A 24006-nucleotide genomic window follows, 5' to 3' on the forward strand; every position below is an offset into this window, starting at 1 on the left:
GTGGGGGAGGTGTTGGACATGCGTAAAAAAGATGCTCTGTCAAGGGCTGATTAGCGTGCCTGTAGCAAGGATGTTTAAATGACACATCTTTGAGCAATCTTATAGGTGGACTGTGAAGTTGTATATCATGTTCACCCTATGGGGTAAAATAGCCTGCAAACTGCAGGTATCTGTGTGTTCCGTGTAAGTCTTCCCTGAGTTTTAAAGTAGTAATCATTAAAAGGAAAAAACCAATAGAGATAGATGGTGGAAGCCAGTGGAACTGGAAATATTGGCCTGGTGGAGTGATTGCATTTTACTAAATACTAGACCTATTTAAAGCTAATCTCCAGAGTCGGTGAGGAAATTGAAGTTGAAAAGACGACTGCAAGATAATGAATCAAAGCATTACATCCAGAATCAACCATGAAGTACAGTACTTGCATGAAACCATAATTCAAGTTTTGGAATGGCATACAGTAGTTTCAAGACTTGAATGCCACTGGAGACATCTCAAACATGAAGTATATGCAAGAAGTCCTAATAATAATTCTGAGCTAGAGGAGTTCTGTCACTAAATCAAAAGTAGAGTAATTTAGCTGTTTGGATGCAGTGACTTCTGCCCAGGATACACTATGAAGTACTGATTGACAGGTGCACATGTCATATTCACAAGTCTTATTTTCTATATTTTTGGCAGCGGGGTACACTGGGATTCCACAGGGAATAGCATTGGGGTGTAGAGTTGGATCTTGATCTGATGCACCAACAGGCTAAAGCAGGCATGTCCAAACTGCGGCCCTCCACCTGTTGTGAAACTACATATCCCAGCATGCCCTGACACCGTTTTGCTGTCAGCGAATGTTAAAGCTGTGTCAGGGCATGCTGGGATATGTAGTTTCTCAACAGCTGGAGGGCCGCAGTTTGGACATGCCTGGGCTAAAGCTTTGACTGTTCCCAGGATACACTGCACTGCCTTCTCTATAGCCCCGCCTTCAGGCACTGGAGCTCAGTTTGTAAGTTGGTGCCTGCAGTGCAGGTCACTAACAGGGGGGGCTGCAGTAGGCAGCAGTGAAAAGAGCTTTTCTAGAAGACTTCAAGGGCCGCAGCACAAGCACTAGTTGCAGTGTATTTCATGTTTACATTCTGTGCTGCGGCTCCATCACCTCCCTCAGCGGCGCTGTATACTCCCGCGGCCTGGTTCCCGGGTACTTACAGCGTAGGCGCTCCGGTCATCAGGCACACATCACCGCTGCTGCTCTCCTGGATTGCGTGGCCGCACTTCAGGTAGGAGGTAAGAGGGTCCCCCAGGTGGGACCCGCCGGTAAATCGCTATCCAGTTGCAGTCCCAGGAGATGGACCGCGCCGCTGGCGTGGACACTGTGGCTATGCAGGGACCCCACTATATTCACCAGGGTAGGTAGCACAGGTCGGATTTACAAAAATCCGTGTTATAGGCTCCATAGTACCTGGTGGTGAATTCCAGCAGAGGGGATAAGGCGCTGACCTGTAGCCTCTCCCCCAGGTCCAGGCGCCATCTACAGCAGGTGTTCCCGCCCTGGAGCTGCATTTCTCTCTCTCCCTCACTCACTGTCAGTGTTTGGGCGCCATTTCACATAGCTGCGCTGATCCTGGGACTGCTGGGCACTGTCTCCTCTGTAAAGCCGCCTGTCTCATCAGCGCTGTGCATTTACAGGACACTTAAGTGTTCTACATGGCGTTTAGACAGCGTTAGTTAAGAACAAGGGCGCTACTATATGAATATTTAGTACAAGTATTCTGTGATATACATCCAGTGTTTACTGTGCATTGTTATATCTGTATACATACATTTCTATATGTAGTATTACTAGTCCAGTGCAGTTTTATTGGTTATATGTAATAATTTCTGCATTGTACCTGTGACTGTATGTGCCTATAGCTGCTGTGTGGTTTCTATTCTGTGTATCACACATATTGCTATCACTATATTCTGTATCCTGCGGGACTAAGTGCGTCAGGGTCTCATATACCATATAGTGTTCCACAGGATATACTGTTTTTTTTTATAACAAACGGATTTGTGTAAATCCGACCTGTGCTCCCTGCCCTGGTGAATATAGTGGGGTCCCTACACGGCCACAGTGTCCACGCCAGCGGCACGGTTTCAGTCACCTCACACCCCTTAAATCTTCTGTTTGTTCTTTAAATTTGCTATCACATAATACAGGTTTGGTTGTTTTTTTTTGCAGGTATTGTTTTTGTCTGGCTATACTGTACTTTTGCGCCCTAAGGTTACATTCCCAATAATGTCTGCTACACGGGGCGGGAAATCCGCAGACGCTTCTGCATCATGCAGTGCTGGCTCCACGGATTTGACTGAGGAAAAGGTTTCAGCTGAGGGTTCAAGTACCTTCCAGTCAGTCTGCAGCACCTGTGGCTAATCAAGACCCACCTTGGGCTGCTTTTTCAAATATACTGACTACGCTTGTAACACGACTTGCACCCCCTGTGGGACCTCCTGTGCCATTACAGCCGCATATTGTCCCTGTAGTTAATCCGCCATGGGCGGATACTCTGTCAACCCAATGACAGCAATTAAGTCAGTCCTTCAGTCCTTGGTTAAACACAAACCTAACCCTCGCCCTACTGGGACCAAAGGGTCCTCTAAGCGGGCCATTTCTTCCTCATAATCCACTAATATTTCGGATGATTCCTCCAATGAGGATGGGGATTATACTGATCCTTCTGATACGGTTACAGTTGTTTCTGATGAGGAATCTACAACTCAGGTTGATGTTCCTGAACTAGTGGAGGCTATCAAGCTGATTCTCCAGATTGATGATGAGATTGAACCTCCTACTACGTCTAAGAAACCTGATAAGTTTAAACGTCAGAAGGTTGCTAAAGTAGTTTTACCTCATTCTGACCTCTTAATTGACATACGCCAGGAAGCCTGGTATTCTCCAGGAAATAAATTTTCCCTGTCTAAAAGGATATTGGCTCGTTATCCTATCCCTGCGGAGTTGAGTAGCAAGTGGGAAACTCCATCGCCAGTGGACTCTCCTGTCGCCTGTCTAGTGGTGTCTTCTACTCTGCCTGTCACCACTGTCACTTCACCGAAGGAACCGACGGATAAGCGTGTGGAGGGATGCCTGAAGTCTATCTACACACTTACCGGTGCTGTCTAATCAATCTTGGGCCGCTCGTCAGCCTGCTTCCAGACAGGACAATCCTGCAGCATGATGGGGCGGGCCTCCCCCTGGGAGACACCAGGATGGGAGGCCGACTTCTGCAGTTCGCCCAGGCCTGGTTAAGGACGACTTCGGACGTCTGGGTGTGGGAAGTTGTCTCTCACAGGTACGCAATCTCTTTCAAGAGATGCCCCCCTCAGTTCTGCTCGACAGTTATCCCTTCGGATCCGTGAAAGCACAAACTACACTTGGTTGTACAATCTCTCCTAGATACTGGAGTGATTGTGCCGGTACCTCTGTCTCAAAGAGGCAGGGGGGTTACTATTCGGCCCTGTTTTTGGTCCCGAAACCAAATGGGTCCTCCCGGCCTATACTTAACCTCAAATCTTTGAACAAATCTGTGAGGGTATCCAAATTCCGTATGGAAACTCTGCGCTCTATTGTACTGACTATGGAGCCCAAGGACTATAGGGTATCCCTGGACATACTGGATGCTTACCTGCACATACCTATTGCCATGTCGCATCAGCATTATCTGCGGTTTGCTATTGGCAACCTACATTATCAATTCCAGGCCTTGCCTTTTGAACTGACCATGGCTCCTCGGATCTTTTACCAAGGTCATGGCAGTCGTGACAGCTCTTATCCGCCGTCAGGGTGTCAGGATCATGCCGTATCTGGACGACTTGCTGATCCTGGCGAACTCCCCAGAGGTTCTCCTCAGTCATCCGGAACGGACAGTCCAATTCCTACAAGCCCACGAGTGGCTCATCAACTGGAAGAAGTCCTCGCTGGTTCCTGCTCAGAGCATGGTGCACCTGGGGGCATTGCTGGACACACACAACCAATGATTGTTCTTGTCTCCAGAGAAAGTCCTGAAACTTCAGGACAGGATCAGATACTTCCTCTCTCCCCAGAGAGTGTCGATACACTCAGCGATGCAAGTACTAGGCCTCATGGTGTCGGCTTTCGACATGGTGGAGTACGCTCAATTTCATTCCCGCCCTCTGCAGAGGTTAATCCTTTACAAATGGGATGGCCTGCCTCATCGGATCAGGTCTCAAATGATCTCCTTGACTCTGGAGGTTCGTCTGTCAACTGGTTCCTCCTAACAACGGACGCCAGTCTGCGGGGTTGGGGTGCGGTGTTGGAGCAACATTCTCTCCAGGGTCGGTGGACCAATGAGGAATCTCTCCTCCTAATAAACATTCTGGAATTGCGGGCAGTGTTCAGTGCGTTGACACTGGCCCTGCCTCTGGTACAGAACAGGCCTGTTCAAGTTTAATCAGACAACGCCACCATGGTGGCGTACATAAATCATCAAGGCGGCACTCGAAGTTGCATGGCAATGATGGAAGTGTCAAAAATTCTCCAATGGGCAGAACGCCATCTGCCAGCCATATCGGCGGTGTTCATTCTGGGAGTTCTCAACTGGGAAGCGGACTTCCTCAGTCGTCAGGACATACACGCCGGAGAGTTGAGTCTTCACCCCAAAGTCTTTCAACTCCTAGTGGACAGGTGGGGCCTAGCAGATGTAGACCTGATGGCGTCTCAACACAATCACAAGGTTCTGGACTTCGGAGCAAGGACAAGGGATCCTCAAGCGGCGTTCGTGGATGCACTTGCAATTCCATGGAACTTTCGGCTGCCATGTGTGTTCCCTCCAGTGTCACTCCTGTCCAGGGTAATATGGAAGTTCAAGCAAGAAGGAGGAGTACTACTTCTAGTCGCTCCAGCGTGGCCCAGACGGCATTGGTTCTCAAACAGGTGGAATCTCTCGACAGCGTCCTCTTCTACTTCCTCAATGCCCTGACCTCCTCGTTCAGGGCTCTTGTGTTTACCCGTACCTGGCCAGACAGGCTTTGACGGCGTGGCTCTTGAAGCATCCTGAGAGCAAAAGGATTCTCTGAGGCGGTCATTCAAACTATGTTGAAGGCCCGTAAACCAGCTTCGTCTCGGATTTATTATAGGGTCTGGAATTCTTACTTCACTTGTGCTGCTAAGAATTATGATGCGTATACTTTCAAAACTTCAAGACTTTTGGCTTTTTTCCAGCAAGGCCTAGACTTTATCCTTCGCCTGGCCTGGCCTCCCTCAAGGTTCATATATCTGCCTTGTCGGTGTGGTTTCAGAGGAGAATTGCGTCTCTTCCTGACGTTCACACTTTCACTCAGGGTGTTCTATGGATTCAGCTTCCCTATGTCCCTCCTGTGGCTCCATGGGATCTGTCTGTTGTCATAAATGCCCTACAAGAGTCTCCATTTGAACCTCTTGAGTCTGTGGACATTAAATGCCTTACGCTTACCGTCGTTTTTCTGTTGGCTACTGCCTCTGCTAGGAAGATGTCGGACTTGGGCGCTTTATCTTGTCGTCCACCCTTTCTGATTTTCCACCGTGACCGGGCTGTTCTACGAACTCGCCCTGGTTATTTGCCTAAGGTGGTGTCATCTTTTCACCTTAACCAGGAAATTGTGGTATCGGCCTTCACCTCTTCTGGTCTGTCCTCCAAAGAAAAATCTTTGGATGTGGTACGGGCTCTCCGTGTCTGTGTGGAGAGGACTGCCTCCATCAGGAGGGCTGATTCTCTTTTTGTACTTTTTGGTTTTCACAAACGTGGCTGGCTGCGAATAAGCAGACCTTGGCCAGATGTATTAGAATGGTGATTGCACAAGCCTATGCGCAGGCTGGGCTCCCAGCTCCTGCTGCTATCAAAGCCCATTCTACTCGGTCTGTAGGACCTTCTTGGGCGGCCCGCCGTGGCGCATCCACAGAACAATTGTGCAAGGCGGCTACGTGGTCCTCAGTGAACACGTTCATCAGGTTCTATGCCTTTGATACTGCCGCCTCCCAGGATGCTTCCTTTGGATGCTGGGTTCTTGTGCCCGCTACAGTCCGTTCCTTCCCATGAGGACCTGCTTTAGGACATCACCGATGTTATTCCCTGTGGAATCCCAGTGTACCCCGCTGCAGAAAAGGAGATTTATGGTAGACTTACCATGGTTAAATCTCTTCCTGCGAGGTACACTGGATTCCAGAGGGCGCCCACCCTGACACACTTAGCTTCTTTGGGTTTGTATGGCATTAGCCGCTGGTACCTTCTCCTGTCGTGAGAATGTGGTTCTATGTGGCTATCCTCTACCGTCTCTATTTTACCTGCTACTGCATTGGACTGGTTAATGAAACGGAGCTCCAGTGCCTGGAGGCGGGGCTATAGAGGAGGCAGTGCATGCTGGGAACAGTCAAAGCTTTAGCCTGTTGGTGCCTCGGATCAAGATCCAACTCTACACCCCAATGTTATTCCCTGTGGAATCCAGTGTACCTCGCAGAAAGAGATTTAACAATGGTGAGTCTACCATAAATCTCCTTTTTTCCATCAAGTAAATTTATTACATTTATTAAAAACCTGTAATTGTGTATTGAGTGTAAAAACTTATGTGGACACACCTTAGTAAACTAAAGATCTCAAGCATTTTGAAAGGCAAATTATTAATTACACAACTAACATCCCAACATGGCCCAAGCCATGTATGGAACTGCAAGACTCACTGTTCAGTTATTGCTACATAGCTGCAAGAGGAAACATCAGTGAGTTTACAATAGGGGGGATGGTAGTCCTGTGACAGACGTGCTACACTGTCTCTGGCATGCCCTGCTACACTATTTTTAGGCGCAAGTGGGCCATTTTGATAATCCATCACCTGGTCAGTTACCGCCCTCTGTCACCTGAATGGGCCATTTTGGGATGCTGCCAGCAGGTATGCGAGTGGCCAATTGGGTTACAAAAATTGCTGATCGCTACATCTGCTGCAGCCAAGAAATGGATCTTGCAGTTTTGGATACAAAGTTCTCCCACTTCTTCCTTTCTTACCTGAGAAACTCTTCCATGTCTTCAGAATGGATTGGCTGGAGGCCTCTTTGCAGAAAGAGAAGTTCACTCAGGGTTTCTTTCAGACATGGGAAAGCTTCATTGGTACCATCGCTCTTCCCATTAGGCTCTTCCCATTAGAGATCAACTTTGGAAATGCCTTTATGGTTCACTGTGGTATGAGACTCGCATGTATGCTCAAGACCCTCCAATTCAGCTCTATACAAACTATTTACTGTTCTGCTTGTATTTCTGTACTGTTTCATATTGATCCATGCTTCAATAAAGGAAAAAGTTTTTGTAAAAAAATCTAGGGGAGATTAAGAGCACATTTGTCAGGAATTTCAGTGACTAAGGCAGCTCAGCATACTAATACTTAATGAGCAGTGGTGTATAAAGTGCTGTATGTCAGCTTGGAACTCGGAGCTGTAATTATCATCCACAGTGGGCCAGAGCTTGTACTACTGCATTGTGATATCTGCATTTATTCAAAGTAAGAGACATACAGGTGAGAAACTGCAGAGCAATGGAGGTTTGTAACTATGGTGGCGCAGAGAGCATCGGCAATGGGCTACAAGCAGTAGAGGAAAGCAATATATTTACTAAATATGAATTTTCTTCTACTAATGGCTCTGAGTGCTTGCTCATAATCATGAAGGGTTCTGGTACTTCTGTATTGCCGAGTACGTTACTGGCATGGTTTGGGTGCAGAAGCAGTGAATCGCTTCTCTGTGAGTGTGTGTCTGTGTATGCATGTGCGTGTTTATGTATGCATGTACGTGTGTGTGTGTGTGTGTGTGTGTATGTATATATATATATATATATATATATATATATACACACACACACACACACACACTGTACTTAGTCATTGCTGTGTAATTAGAACAGTTGGGATCAGTAACACATCAGCAATGGTAAAGCTGATCCTTTCATAAGATTCCTTCCCAGTGAATTTGAAAAGAACAACAAACCCACTAGGTGCAGTATATTAAACATCAATTGGAGGAGACTTCTTTAAAATGTATATGCGTACTTTAAATAAAACTTGGAATATTGCTTATCTGAGGTTTCTTTAGAATGCTTTTGGTACAACCAAATCAACCTTTGAGTTATTTGGCAACTTTTTTAGGCCTGAAACAATACCCTAGTGCTCCTTGACAAATATCAGTCTAAGTTGTTACTCTGTCTCTCACTCGTGCTGTATACCCAGTAATGATACTCTGCTTGTATAATACATACACACATTTTTCTTAGCTTAGATATTGTTAATTTCTCTAACGTCCTAGTGGATGCTGGGAACTCCGTAAGGACCATGGGGAATAGCGGGCTCCGAAGGAGGCTGGGCACTCTAGAAAGATTTATGACTACCTGGTGTGCACTGGCTCCTCCCACTATGACCCTCCTCCAAGCCTCAGTTAGATTTCGTGCCCGGCCGAGGTTGGATGCACACTAGGGGCTCTCCTGAGCCCTTAGAAAGAAAGTATAGATTTAGGTTTTTTATTTTCAGTGAGACCTGCTGGCAACAGGCTCACTGCAGCGAGGGACTAAGGGGAGAAGAAGCGAACTCGCCTGCTTGCAGCCGGATTGGGCTTCTTAGGCTACTGGACACCATTAGCTCCAGAGGGATCGACCGCAGGCCCAGTCCTTGGTGTTCGGTCCCGGAGCCGCACCGCCGTCCCCCTTACAGAGCCAGAAGCAAGAAGAGGTCCGGAAAAACGGCGGCAGAAGACATCAGTCTTCACCAAGGTAGCGCACAGCACTGCAGCTGTGCGCCATTGCTCCTCATGCACACTTCACACTCCGGTCACTGAGGGTGCAGGGCGCTGGGGGGGGCGCCCTGAGCAGCAATAAAAACACCTTGGCTGGCAAAAATACCACAATATATAGCCCCAGAGGCTATATATGTGGTAAATACCCCTGCCAGAATCCAGGAAAAAGCGGGAGAATAGGCCGTGGAAAAGGGGCGGAGCTATCTCCCTCAGACACACTGGCGCCATTTCTCCTTCACAGATCCGCTGGAAGGAAGCTCCCTGGCTCTCCCCTGCAGTCTACACTTCAGAACAGGGTAAAAACAGAGAGGGGGGGCACTAAATTTAGGCGCAATATATATATATATATAATATAAAAAGCAGCTATAGGGGACATAACTCAGTTAGTCCCTGCATTATATAGCGCTCTGGTGTGTGCTGGCATACTCTCACTCTGTCCCCTCAAAGGGCTTTTGTGGGTCCTGTCCTCATTCGGAGCATTCCTTGTGTGTGTGCGGTGTGTCGGTACGGCTGTGTCGACATGTTTGATGAGGATAATGATGTGGAGGCGGAGCAGATGCCTTTAGAAGGGATGTCACCCCCTGCGGGGCAGACACCTGAGTGGATGGGCTTATGGAAAGTAATGAGTGCACGTATAGACTCCTTATATAAGAAAATCGACGACATGCCAAATGTGGGACAGCCGGCTTCTCAGCTCGTGCCTGCCCAGGCGTCGCATGGGTCGTCAGGGGCTCTAAAACGCCCGCTACCACAAGCAGACCCAGATGTTGACACTGATACTGACACCAGTGTCGACGACGATGAGTCTAACCTGATGCCTACTAAGGCCATTCACTGCATGATTGAGGCAATGAAAGAGGTGTTACACATTTCTGATATAAGTACAGGTACCACTAAAAAGGGTATTATGTTTGGAGAGAAAAAACTACCCGTAGTTTTTCCCCCATCAGATAAATTAAATGAAGTGTGTGAAGAAGCGTGGGCTTTCCCTGATAAAAAATTGGTAATTCCTAAGAAGGTACTAATGGCGTTCCCTTTCCCGCCAGAGGATAGGTCACGTTGGGAAACACCCCCTAGAGTGGATAAAGCGCTCACACGTTTGTCTAAAAAGGTGGCACTACCGTCTCCGGATACGGCCGCCCTCAAGGAACCTGCTGATAGAAAGCAGGAGGCGATCCTGAAGTCTGTATATACACACACAGGCATTATACTTAGGCCAGCTATTGCGTCAGCTTGGATGTGCAGTGCTGCCGCTGCGTGGTCAGATAAACTGTCAGAAAATATTGACACATTAGACAGAGACACGATCCTGTTAACCATAGACCATATAAAAGACTCAGTCTTATATATGAGAGATGCACAAAGGGAAATCTGCCAATTGGCATCTAAAGTAAGTGCATTGTCCATTTCTGCTAGGAGAGGCTTATGGACTCGCCAGTGGACAGGAGATGCAGATTCAAAAAAGCACATGGAAGTGTTACCATATAAGGGTGAGGAATTATTTGGGGATGGTCTCTCGGACCTAGTTTCCACAGCAACGTCTGGGAAGTCAGCATTTTTACCCCATGTCCCCTCACAGCCTAAGAAGGCGCCGTTTTATCAGGTTCAGTCCTTTCGGACCCAGAAAAACAGGCGTGGAAAAGGCGGGTCCTTTCTGTCCAGAGGCAGAGGTAGGGGAAAAAGGCTGCAACAAACAGCAGGTTCCCAGGAGCAAAAGTCCTCCCCCGCTTCTTCTTCCAAGTCCGCCGCATGACGGTGGGGCTCCACAGGCGGAGCCAGGTACGGTGGGGGGCCGCCTCAAGAATTTCAGCGATCAGTGGGCTCGCTCACAGGTGGATCCCTGGATACTTCAAATAGTATCTCAGGGGTACAAACTGGAATTCGAGGCGTCTCCACCCCACCGGTTCCTAAAATCTGCTTTGCCGATTGCTCCCTCAGACAGGGAGGCGGTGCTAGCGGCAATTCACAAGCTGTATTCCCAGCAGGTGATAATCAAGGTACCCCTACTTCAACAAGGCCGGGGTTACTATTCCACACTATTTGTGGTACCGAAACCAGACGGTTCGGTGAGACCCATTTTAAATTTGAAATCCTTGAACACATACATAAAAAAATTAAAGTTCAAGATGGAATCGCTCAGGGCGGTTATTGCGAGCCTGGACGAGGGGGATTACATGGTATCCCTGGACATCAAGGATGCTTACTTGCATGTCCCCATTTACCATCCTCACCAGGAGTACCTCAGATTTGTGGTACAGGATTGCCATTACCAATTCCAGACGCTGCCGTTTGGACTGTCCACGGCACCGAGGGTATTTACCAAGGTTATGGCGGAAATGATGATACTCCTTCGAAAAAAGGGAGTTTTAATAACTACTGTTCCTGGGTATGATTCTGGATACAGTCCAGAAAAAAGTGTTTCTCCCGGAGGAGAAAGCCAGGGAGTTGTCATCTCTAGTCAGAGACCTCCTGAAACCAAAACAGGTATCAGTGCATCGCTGCACGCGGGTCCGGGGAAAGATTGTGGCTTCTTACGAAGCAATTCCCTTCGGCAGGTTCCATGCCAGAATCTTTCAGTTGGACCAGTGGTCCGGATCGCATCTTCAGATGCATCGCTTGATAACCCTGTCTCCAAGAACCAGGGTGTCGCTACTGTGGTGGCTGCAGAGTGCCCATCTTCTAGAGGGCCGCAGGTTCGGCATACAGGACTGGGTCCTGGTGACCACGGATGCCAGCCTTCGAGGCTGGGGGGCAGTCACACAGGGAAGAAACTTCCAAGGACTATGGTCGAGTCAGGAGACTTCCCTTCACATAAATATTCTGGAACTAAGGGCCATCTACAATGCCCTAAGTCAAGCAAAATCCCTGCTCCTACACCAGCCGGTGCTGATCCAGTCAGACAACATCACGGCAGTCGCCCATGTAAATCGACAGGGCGGCACAAGAAGCAGGATGGCGATGGCGGAAGCCACAAGAATTCTCCGATGGGCGGAGAATCATGTACTAGCACTGTCAGCAGTGTTCATTCCGGGAGTGGACAACTGGGAAGCAGACTTCCTCAGCAGACACGACCTCCACCCGGGAGAGTGGGGACTTCATCCAGAAGTCTTCCAGATGCTGGTAAACCGTTGGGAAAAACCACAGGTGGACATGATGGCGTCCCGCCTCAACAAAAAGTTAAAAAGATATTGCGCCAGGTCAAGGGACCCTCAGGCGATAGCTGTGGACGCTCTAGTGACACCGTGGGTGTACCAGTCGGTTTATGTGTTCCCTCCTCTGCCTCTCATACCAAAGGTATTGAGAATAATAAGAAAGCGAGGAGTAAACACCATTCTCGTGGTTCCGGATTGGCCAAGACGAGCGTGGTACCCGGAACTTCAAGAGATGCTCTCAGAGGACCCGTGGCCTCTACCGCTCAGACAGGACCTGCTACAACAGGGGCCCTGTCTGTTCCAAGACTTACCGCGGCTGCGTTTGACGGCATGGCGGTTGAACACCGGATCCTAAAGGAAAAGGGTATTCCGGAAGAAGTAATTCCTACGCTTATTAAGGCCAGGAAAGATGTTACGGCAAAGCATTATCACCGCATATGGCGGAAATATGTTGCATGGTGCGAGGCCAAAAAGGCCCCAACGGAGGAATTTCAACTAGGTCGATTTCTGCATTTCCTGCAAGCAGGAGTGAATATGGGCCTAAAACTAGGCTCCATTAAAGTACAGATCTCGGCTCTGTCGATTTTCTTTCAAAAAGAACTAGCTTCAGTACCTGAAGTTCAGACATTTGTGAAAGGAGTGCTGCATATTCAGCCCCCATTTGTGCCTCCTGTGGCACCTTGGGATCTCAACGTGATGTTGAGTTTCTTAAAATCACATTGGTTTGAGCCACTAAAAACCGTGGATCTGAAATATCTCACGTGGAAAGTGGTCATGTTATTGGCCTTGGCTTCAGCCAGGCGAGTGTCAGAATTGGCGGCTTTATCATGTAAAAGCCCTTATCTGATTTTCCATATGGATAGGGCAGAATTGAGGACTCGTCCCCAGTTTCTCCCTAAGGTGGTGTCAGCGTTTCACCTGAACCAGCCTATTGTGGTGCCTGCGGCTACTAAGGATTTGGAGGACTCCAAGTTGCTAGACGTTGTCAGGGCCCTGAAAATATATGTTTCCAGGACGGCTGGAGTCAGAAAATCTGACTCGCTGTTTATCCTATATGCACTCAACAAGCTGGGTGCTCCTGCTTCTAAGCAGTCTATTGCTCGCTGGATTTGTAGTACAATTCAGCTTGCACATTCTGTGGCAGGCATGCCACAGCCAAAATCTGTAAATGCCCATTCCACAAGGAAGGTGGGCTCATCTTGGGCGGCTGCCCGAGGGGTCTCGGCTTTACAACTTTGCCGAGCAGCTACTTGGTCAGGGGCAAACACGTTTGCAAAATTCTACAAATTTGATACCCTGGCTGAGGAGGACCTGGAGTTCTCTCATTCGGTGCTACAGAGTCATCCGCACTCTCCCGCCCGTTTGGGAGCTTTGGTATAATCCCCATGGTCCTTACGGAGTTCCCAGCATCCACTAGGACGTTAGAGAAAATAAGAATTTACTCACCGGTAATTCTATTTCTCGTAGTCCGTAGTGGATGCTGGGCGCCCATCCCAAGTGCGGATTGTCTGCAATACTTGTAAATAGTTATTGTTAACTAAAGGGTTATTGTTGAGCCATCTGTTGAGAGGCTCAGTTGTTTTCATACTGTCAAACTAGATATAGTATCACGAGTTGTACGGTGTGATTGGTGTGGCTGGTAAGAGTCTTACCCGGGATTCTAAATCCTTCCTTATTATGTCTGCTCGTCCGGGCACGGTGTCCTAACTGAGGCTTGGAGGAGGGTCATAGTGGGAGGAGCCAGTGCACACCAGGTAGTCATAAATCTTTCTAGAGTGCCCAGCCTCCTTCGGAGCCCGCTATTCCCCATGGTCCTTACGGAGTTCCCAGCATCCACTACGGACTACGAGAAATAGAATTACCGGTTAGTAAATTCTTATTTTAGTTGGGTTTCAAATAACTTTCATGAAATTGCGCAATTCAAATGTTTCTCCACCCGCGATGGTGCCCGCCGGTAGCTATTCAAATGTTGCTGCCAACGGGCGTGATATCATCATTTCAGCTTGCTTCTCCCCACGGTGGCGAGCTGAAAGGTGTGAAAAGTGACCAGCGTCACGCCCACTAGTTTAGTTGGGTTTAGCTGCTTTACACACCTAAACCCGGCTACTATGGGTGCGATATGCGTGAAAACGGGGAACAAGTGAATATAACCCTGTGATATCCCATCAATTTAGATGAGAGATCGGGCGCGATATAACAATTGAATATCGCCATGGTGTTTGTGTTAGTGTAATCATTTCTGTAAAATGTATTTTCTTGTTTTGTTGCTGACTATTGTGCTGTTCTTCAGAACCAAGCAAAACCCATCGGCTGAGAGGCGTGTACCTGAACCTTCTCCCTCATCAAGAAGGAAAACTTATGACCGAAGTGGAGAGAAGATCAGTAAAACCAAAGATCAAAAACTGTATGTAATTTTTAAGATGTTCCAGCTTTATATAATGTTGTTTGGTTTCTCCCACTGTTAACCTTCTCTGCAGGCTTCTATTCTTCTGTTGTATGCTAACATTGCAGACCAGACTGAAGTTATTTAGTGGTACTTGACATTTCAATAATGAGATTAATATAGCCAGACTATGATGGCAATTTGTGTACAGCTTGTACCAATACTTGTTATATGTCAGATTTGCAGTTTGTTGCGATTTTGTGTAAGCCTCTGCTTCTTTTGTCTATGGATGATATTATTTTGTATTTGTGACATGTTGCAATCACAGGACTTTTTTATGTGAATCCTCTAAATAGAAATTTGGAGAGCAGGCTTGTATCACGAGTCATTTAACCTTACTGACTTATTTTATAACCTGTTGAAGTGAGCATTCCATCTTCTTTTTATCTTATAGCTCAGATTCTGGAACTTCAGAGGCTAGTCTCTCACCTCCTTCTTCCCCAACAAGCCGGTCCCGTAATGAAAAGAATGTTTTTAGCCGTCTCACAGTTTCTCAGGGAAACGCAACATATCAGCAGGATAAGTAAGTCACAGGACGAAGAATCACCCTTTATTGGCTGGCACAAATGAGGAATATTTTAGAGTAGGATAAAATAATAGCATGTCACCTTTTTCAGGAATATTTACTTGTAAGAATCATTTGAAAAAAGAACACGCCCCAAATACGTAAAGGCAGTCTCCCATTGTTTACTTTATAACCATATTGTATGTTTTACGACCATCATTTCTAAGGAAGTGACCAGCACACTAGGAATTAAGGAATGCATATTTATTAGTTCACACTGCATTTGTCCCTGCAAATTGAACAGGTTAGAAAATCAAGACTCTGTAGAAGAGATGTAGAGCTAGTACCTGAAATCTTGAATTTATAATCAGACATGTGGTTCTTGCTGCACAAACTTAGATAACAGTAGATGATGCAGATGAGAATTTTTTCATGTAAAGATTATATTTTTATTAGTCTTTATAGTATTATCACCTAGAACTCCCCACCCCATCCCATGGTTGAGGGACTGTCATCTTATTTAATCAATTAAATTATAATAAAGTAATGCATCAAAAATGCTTTTTATATCCACTATAAGATTATCTGTCTAATCTTGTCTGGTTGGAGTGAAAATCTGGTATGTTTGGAAGCAAATGACAATTGACCATTTGCTCCCAAATGCTGGGAAAAAAAAAACAGAATTGGACATCCAGACAAATTGGTTAAATCCATTTGACTTAACCAGTTTATTTGAATTTCCATTTTCCGGCTTTTGGGAGCAATTTTATGAATTGTCATTTGCTCCCATACGTTAACAGATTTTTGCTACAACCAGAAAGATTGTACAGATAATCTTATAGTGTGTATCCAGATTTAGTTTGTCAGATGGGCAGTTCTTGCCTTTTTAAAAAGGTTTTAACATTATTTACCACATTTATTTTATTAATGAGTACTTTTTAATTGTTTTTGGTGAGCACCGTATTTTTATTGGTGGCACTATTTTGCTAATATATCAGTCTAGGTTTTATATTATGTCTTGTAAGTAGTGCAAAATCTATTTTATATTATGTAGTGTTGTTTAGCTTTATGCTACAGTTTCTCAAGTCGGCAAGTACTTAGCAGTTTGTTACTATTGATTTTCCAATGCCATCGTTTATGACATGGCAGCAGGATTTCAGTAAGAGAGAAAATAAATCTCTGCTTACTGAAGCAACTAACCAAGTCCTGCCCACTTGTCACAGGGCTCATTTTTACAGTGCTGCTGTTATGTAACACGTGGCTGGCAGTAAAGGCAGAATACCAAGACATAAGGACCACCTCCTACAAACAACTTATTCTCTGTGTTAAAATTTAGTTTATAATAAGCTCAACATTGTATTTCTGACAATGCAGGGCAATATCCAAGAGAGCAGTTTACTGGTGTTAAGCAGTTGTATTAACCCCTAACCCCTATGATCTCTGTAACAAAACCAATGACTTAGTTTATTGCAAGATAACAATGGTTTTGACTTAAAAATGTAGAACAGGTGCAGTAAGACATGTCCTTTGTGTTAGGCATCAGGGTGTCTGGTGCACATAAGAATTTTTATGGGAGAAAAAAAATAATACTTCCCTTTTTAATAGGGCTTTTTCTTCAAAAGGCTGCAGATTATTTTACACTACAGAATTTAGGAGTACTCTGAGACTACTTTTACTTTTTTTCCTTCAGTCCAAATCCAAAATGCATATTTTCGTGAAATTTTTAAGATATTTTAACAAAGCCACCACGTTATCCCATGTAAAAGCCACCACGTTATCCCATGTCAAGCCACCACGTTATCCCATGTCAAGCCACCACGTTATCCCATGTCAAGCCACCACGTTATCCCATGTCAAGCCACCACGTTATCCCATGTCAAGCCACCACGTTATCCCATGTAAAAGCCACCACGTTATCCCGTGTAAAAGCCACCACGCTATCCCGTGTAAAAGCCACCACGTTATCCTGTGTAAAAGCCAACACGTTATCCTGTGTAAAAGCCAACTCGTTATTCTGTGTAAAAGCCACCACGTTATTCCGTGTAAAAGCCACCACGTTATTCCGTGTAAAAGCCACCACGTTATTCCGTGTAAAAGCCACCACGTTATTCGGTGTAAAACCCAACACGTTATTCGGTGTAAAAGCCAACACGTTATTCGGTGTAAAAGCCAACACGTTATCCCGTGTAAAAGCCAACACGTTATCCCGTGTAAAAGCCAACACGTTATCCCGTGTAAAAGCCAACACGTTATCCCGTGTAAAAGCCAACACGTTATCCCGTGTAAAAGCCAACACGTTATCCCGTGTAAAAGCCAACACGTTATCCCGTGTAAAAGCCAACACGTTATCCCGTGTAAAAGCCAACACGTTATCCCGTGTAAAAGCCAACATGTTATTCTGTGTAAAAGCCAACACGTTATCGCGTGTAAAAGCCAACACGTTATCGCGTGTAAAGCCCAGAATAATCCATTTTTGTGCATGAGCAAAAAACCGCATGTGATGGAGTACACATTTACATATGTCATGGCTACTACTTAAGACAGCTTCTGTGATCCGTGGTCGATTCAGAGTGGTGACTTGGAGGTGACCCTCACATAAACAGGATGTGTCATGGGCGTGTTATGGGAGTGTCGTGATTGTATTTCAGCATGCAGTTCTGCTCTTGTCCACAGCACTGCATCTGCAGTGTCCTTATCTCAGGGATTCCCAAACTGCGTTGTCTGCTTTAGCAATAGCTACAGTTACAGCATGGCACCATTTATAGAGAGGACTACAAGCTCTGGCTCCGCCCCCTTAATTCCTCTTTACCCTGCCTGTGCTGCAGACCCAATTCCAAGCTGATGCCCCTCTCCTCTGACCCAGCCGTGGTCTCCCTCCTCACAGGAGTAATTAAATCACTGGAGCAGACTACACAGGAGGAAAGTTTGCAGCATGCAGCACTTCCTTCCATCTCCCGTCCCCAGCACTGCCTGAGGTCAGGCTGCTCTTCATGCTCCGGGAGTTCGTAGTCTTACAGGCAGTTGGCTTCTGGAGGGGCACATAGAGCAATGGATTTAGGAGCACTCTGAAATAGTTTTATGTGAGAACACTCTCCACGAAGACTGAACTTCTGGGGCCAGCTTCTCCTCTGGAGTGATTGCACTAGGAGCCCTGCTGTGCAGCAGCTGTTTGCAAACTACAGCAGGTTTGAAGTACACTGTGTGCCCCTACCATGTGTACCCCGTCACTGTGCAACCCATCTGTCCTCATTCGCATGAGACGTTCCAATGGGACATACATGCTCAATCTGACGATATTGTTTGCGGCGACATGCATAGTAATGAAGGATGAAACAACGGATCGTTCCTTCATTCACTACATTGTTCAGTGTGTACCCAATGGCCGATGCATCATTACATCGGCTATCATGTCAGCTGGGTACACACATTGTGTAAATTGTGGCCAGCATAAGTTAGGGAAGATGTAAAGATGAAAAATAAATGAGTGTTTTGCACTTTCATGGCAGCTGTGATGGTTAATTTGCTTCTTATGTGATCAATAAATCATAGTATGTTATTGTATCACAAAACATATAAAGCCAGTTATTGTATTTTTATTACATTTACTGTACATTACTGCACATACTGTAAGTAACCTTTTCTCTTTTTTCTTGATTTAAGAAAAGTGTTCTTTAAAAATGTAGTTTTACAGAACACAGTTAAAGCATGCATACCCGTAATATAATTAAAAATATATGACTGAAATAGGCCCCTTTTTGGGGTAGCTTGGTGTTAGTAATACTCTGGAATCAGGTTTGCTGTGTATTTACCATTCCACTTGTACATGTATCTTGGAGATCACGCTCTGGTGGGCTTTTCTTAAGTTCACTCTACTCACCTTATCAGCTGCAGACAGCTGCCACTTTGGAAATTCAGTTTACCCTCCACTTGCTTATAGCACCTGTAAGACTCCTGTTATCCCTAAACGGAATGCAATAAAAAAGGAAAGGAAAGCTCTGGTCTCTGTACAACATTTTGGTATTGAGCAATTTAAATATAAAAATCCTTCAAAATACCTTTTAGTTATATCTGTATGCTACTAAGATGTATGCATAATACCTGTATGCTACTAATCTCAGAACATCTCACATTTTATTTTCTGACATAACTAGCATAACTAAAACTATAAATTATTCCAGATTTTGTTTACGAGCGCATAAATGATGTAGCATAGATGAATGCCTAGTGTCTTACATTTACTGGTTTGCATTTTAACGGTTTCTCTTTTACTTATGTTCTAACGTTTTACATTTATTTTGAAAATAGTCATTTTGGGATGCAAGTCTGCTTTTCATCTATTTTTTATTTATTTTTAATGGAAAGTTGTTGTTTTTTGAGTTTTAATTCTGAGGCATGCACAAGATTTCCTCATTGCTGTAAGAACGCCGGGTTTCTTCTGAGAGATTGGATCAGTCTGACGCATACTTTTATCTCTTCTGTGTATTCACACTTTTATTGACCTATTTCCCTGCTTCATACACAATGCTAGGCTGGTTACCTTTAACAATATATATTGATTACAGTTAAATCTACTCCAGGTCCTTGATAAAAAGGAACATACAGACACATCCTGTGGAAGCACTACATATTATTAATTGTGTTGTGTGTGATCAGGAGTCTAATTCTGTATCTCCTATCCAGTGCTCAGTCTTTACACTTCTGATATCTGTATTCTTTCCCCTTGCACTCTACTACTGGTCTTTATAGGTCTGATGAAAGTGATTCCTCTCTGTCCGAGGTACACAGGTACAAATTTCCTTGTACACTCTTTTTCTTGTCGCAAGTAATGCTGCTATTTTTTTTCTGCATGATTTTTGTTTTCGTTCTGCACTTACAGACGTTTGTGTTCCTTGTATCCAGTATGTGTCAGAAATGCTGTATTAAAAACAGGTTGTTTTGCAGTTTGCATTATCATTTTGCTTGCTTATTTTGACAGCCTTTCATTTTCAAATGATATGAAGATGATGTGTTACAGTGTTAGAGAATATTGTTATACTTACTGCAACACTGATAAATGTGTGTGTGTGTAATGCAATGACATGCAAATGGTTACAGCTGAAGAGTTGTTGAATAAAGGCTGCTTTGCACACTGAGCTATGTAGATATTTGGAATATAACTCGGCAGCTGGCAGCCCACAGGCCACTTATGCCATTTTTACTAAAGGAGTTGTTGTTTTTTTTTTCTTTTCTTCATAAAACCACACAGGATGGCCATGACAAATGTGCACATTGCAGACACATATATACATGGCTGTAACTTGCACACGTTGACATACAGTCATGATGGCCTTGTGATAATGGATCCTTTTATGCTGCATTTATTTGTACCTGCAAAACCATAGTAGCATAATAAAGAATGTACTCCATCTTCCTATGAAACTGTATTGTTTCTTTTGTGCACACAAGCCTTATGTAGCATATACTGCATGTATAGGCAAACATGTCTCATTGTTGGGAACCAGGAGTTGTGAGATTACTTTTAATGAGCGATGTTAACACCAATGTGTTTTTTTCCCCCCCATCTCTAGGGGCATAATTAACCCATATCCTACTTGCAAAGGTAACAAGACATCGCTTGTACAATGTATCCATATAGCTGAAGGGCACAACAAGGCTGTGCTATGTGTCGATGCTACAGATGATCTTCTTTTTACTGGATCTAAAGGTCAGTTACATTATTTCCGCTTTTATAAATACTGACTGCTAATATTGTATGACTTTCTAATCTGTGCTAGATGCAATTGGTCTTAAGTATTGAAGTGTGTGGGTTACTTAATGTGCGCTTGAAAAGTAATGTAGGCTAAACATAGAATATTGAAGTTGGACATAATTCAGTGTATGTGTACAGATACTGTATGTCCTCCTACATTTAGCCTCAATATGCCACGCATAGTCAGCTGCCTGGCACAAGAGAGCCGCCAGGTCTCATGCAACACTCTACCATCAGGTGTCTATTTTTTTGGGGGGGCTAAAATGCATATTGCTCCAAAAACAACACAGAATGGTATATCTCTGTAGGCGCTGGTTTCTCCTAGATATCTTCAGACAGAGTGCTTATTTAAAACATGACTTTTAATAAAATTATTCATACAATCGCAAAACAAAAAATAAAATGACTCTGTACAATTCAAATAGTCATTCATTCTTGAAAAAGGTTATCAAAACGAAATGCGTTGTTTGGACTACTTGCACCTTTGATGAACACAGAAGGGGGAGATATCTAAACAGTCTGACTAAGCCTACTGCGGACCTGGTGCGTCGAGGCAAGATATTTGATGTATGAAGACAAAATTGTATGTTGCACTAAGCTGTGTCATTATTGTGAGACTTAATTACACGTAAACTGGTGTTTTTGTCATGTCGGGGTTGCTGCAGAGAACACATTCCAGTTCTATGACATTGCTGCAAAAGCAATTTTGGATGTTAGCAGCCATTGTTCAACTCAGCCAGGCTCCACTAACTCTTGACTTTCAAGTGTATCTGGGAGGTAGCTATCGTAAAGCCAAACCAATGAACTGGCGGAAGCCAAAAATCACTATCCATATCTTCATGCCTTACAGTACACCCAAAACATTCTTGTCAAAAATGCATTATGCCTTGGGAAAAATTGTGTGTGTGTGTACCAGAGAGTAGGAATTGAAAGCTCCAATAGGGGTTGGACTGATGTGAATGATTAATATACTCTATAAATCAATTTGAAATATGTGCATGCTAAATAAATAGGATTTTAATACCTACCGGTAAATCCTTTTCTCTTAGTTCGTAGAGGATGCTGGGGATGCTTCAAGAACCATGGGGTATAGATGGGATCCGCAGGAGACATGGGCACTTTAAGACTTTAAAAAGGGTGTGAACTGGCTCCTCCCTCTATGCCCCTCCTCCAGACTCCAGTTATAGGAACTGTGCCCAGGGAGGGGAGACGGACATTTAGAGGAAAAGGATTTATTGTTAAACCACGGTGAGCATTTTACCAGCTCACACCTCCAGTATGCCGCAGAACGTGGCCTTTAACAGAACACCAGCCGACGGCATGAAGAATATGCAGCAATACACTGACATAAACCGTAACACAACCTATGTGTGTAAACACAACCAGTAACAGCATAACGCATGCTATGGCCTGAATATCATCAGCAACAGGCTGACTTAAACACAACACACCATGTGTGTAAACATACCCAATGACTGCAGATACAGTACGCACTGGGACGGGCGCCCAGCATCCTCTACGGACTAAGAGAAAAGGATTTACCGGTAGGTATTAAAATCCTATTTTCTTTTTCATCCACTAGGGGTCACTGGAGTACTCTTGGGATATGGACGGCTTTAGCAAGAACAGGGCACTGAATATTTAAATTTAGAACTCTCCTCCCCTCCATATCTCAGAGTACCTCAGTGTTTTTTCTGTGCTCACAGCACTAACATGCTTGTGTGGAGCTCCCACACTTAGTTGAATATTTTATAAATTTTTCATTTTTACCTTTCACTTTACTTTTTCTTTTTGCAATTTAGCACATCCCTTCCCAGTTTATAAAAAAACGTGGGTCCGGGATAGTGCCGCTACACGGAGGCAGCGCATGGCGTGTCGGTCCTCACAAAGAGCACCCTCACAGCCACACGCAGCTCATTCACTGACCTGCTGCAAGAGCTGGACGGAGCTTACAGACAGAAGCCCCGTCATAGCCCTCACTGCTGGACACAAGGTATGCTGGGGTGATGGGGCGGTCAGCGCACGCTGCCGCCCCGCTGTGTGGGGAAAATGTTTCTAAAGCTCCTAACAGGCCGCCCACCCCAGCCGCTCCTACCACCGCTGTACGGGGCTCAGCGCCCGCCACAGCCGCTCTGACCAGCGCTACACCGCCGCTCCGGCCGCCGCACGCCGCTCACACCCGCCGGCCACACTTCCGTTGCACGGCCGCTCTCCCCGCTAGACGCTCCCTGCAATAATCTCCGGATTCCAGGGTCCCGATGACCGGCAACCGCTCCCCGCTAAATTGCAGCGGTACACGGTGCACAGGGGGGGGGGTAAAGAAGTCTGCTCACAGAGCATTGGCTGCATGGCAGGCTGCTGGGGTTATAATATGCTGCATGGGTTATAATATTACATATGCTGCATCCATTATGTTAATAGGCTGTTAAGCCTATATTAAATCCAAAGTTAGGTACAGGTTATAAAGATATGTGTAGTAACCTGACCTGTGATTCTCACTGTAAGCATGGCATGGGGGCCATTTTAACCATGCTTCCTGTGTCTTCCATGGTTCCAGAACGTTCCTGTCCTACATCTCTACTCCACCGGATGGCGCAGGGGTGTTAGTGGGAATTTTGGATCAGGTTTCATATAGTACTGGCCACGTGCACTGCACTTCGGCCATATATATTTATATTACACACACCTTAGTACAATTTTACTGAGTCGTACAAGTGGTCTGTCTTTGTATATTGTATTGTCTGTCTGCATAATGAGTAAGGAACCAGCAAAAACTAAAAAGCAGTTTCACTGCAATGTCTGTAAGAGTGTGTTACCGGATGGATCTACCACATGTACAGTATGTTTTGTGAATTCAGCTACGAATACAATTTCGGCTCCGGTTTTAAAGCCGGTTTCATCCCCGGACCCTCCATGGGAAATGCTAGTCAATGTAATGGCTGGGTTGCAATCAGAATTGGCCGCCACTCGACAAGAGCGGGAAGCGGCAAGATCTGAGTCTCGGGTGAGACCGCCAGAACTACCGGAGGGCTCTCAGCCTTGCCAAAAGTCCAAGTCCATTTGGGGTAGAAGGGATACATTTCATTTGTCTTATGATTTACCAGTTTCTGCTATGTTGCATTCTGACGATTCTATGCCAGACCTCACTGCACAAGATGAGGGTGAGGAGGGCGAAGTGGACCAGCAGTCAGATACTGAAGATTTTGACAGCCCAGGCATTGATAATCTCATCAGAGCGGTGCGTTGGTCTCTGAAGTTTACAGAAACTGAGGAGCCTCTGACAAATGATGAAGTCGTCTTTACTAAACGACAGAGATCTCCAATGTGTTTTCCTGTTTCGGAATCTCTTAATAAGATGTTAGTAGAAA

At 45.2% G+C, this 24006-nt stretch overlaps 1 protein-coding gene across 6 annotated transcripts in view; it reads left to right on the forward strand.

The window, feature by feature from the left end:
* Nucleotides 1-24006, forward strand: part of KIF21A (kinesin family member 21A) — a 282538-nt gene that overhangs the window by 223133 nt on the left and 35399 nt on the right. For 3 of the 6 annotated variants that reach the window (XM_063927091.1, XM_063927092.1, XM_063927093.1), the window contains 4 exons: nucleotides 14232-14345; nucleotides 14779-14907; nucleotides 19636-19674; nucleotides 20457-20593. In XM_063927091.1, the coding sequence (XP_063783161.1) occupies nucleotides 14232-14345; nucleotides 14779-14907; nucleotides 19636-19674; nucleotides 20457-20593 (419 nt within the window). The remainder of the gene's footprint in view (nucleotides 1-14231; nucleotides 14346-14778; nucleotides 14908-19635; nucleotides 19675-20456; nucleotides 20594-24006) is intronic. The other 3 variants (XM_063927094.1, XM_063927096.1, XM_063927095.1) reach the window with 1 other exon arrangement.

The sequence above is a fragment of the Pseudophryne corroboree genome, chromosome 6 (genome assembly GCF_028390025.1).
Source record: "Pseudophryne corroboree isolate aPseCor3 chromosome 6, aPseCor3.hap2, whole genome shotgun sequence".
In the NCBI taxonomy this organism is placed as follows: Eukaryota; Metazoa; Chordata; class Amphibia; order Anura; family Myobatrachidae; genus Pseudophryne; species Pseudophryne corroboree.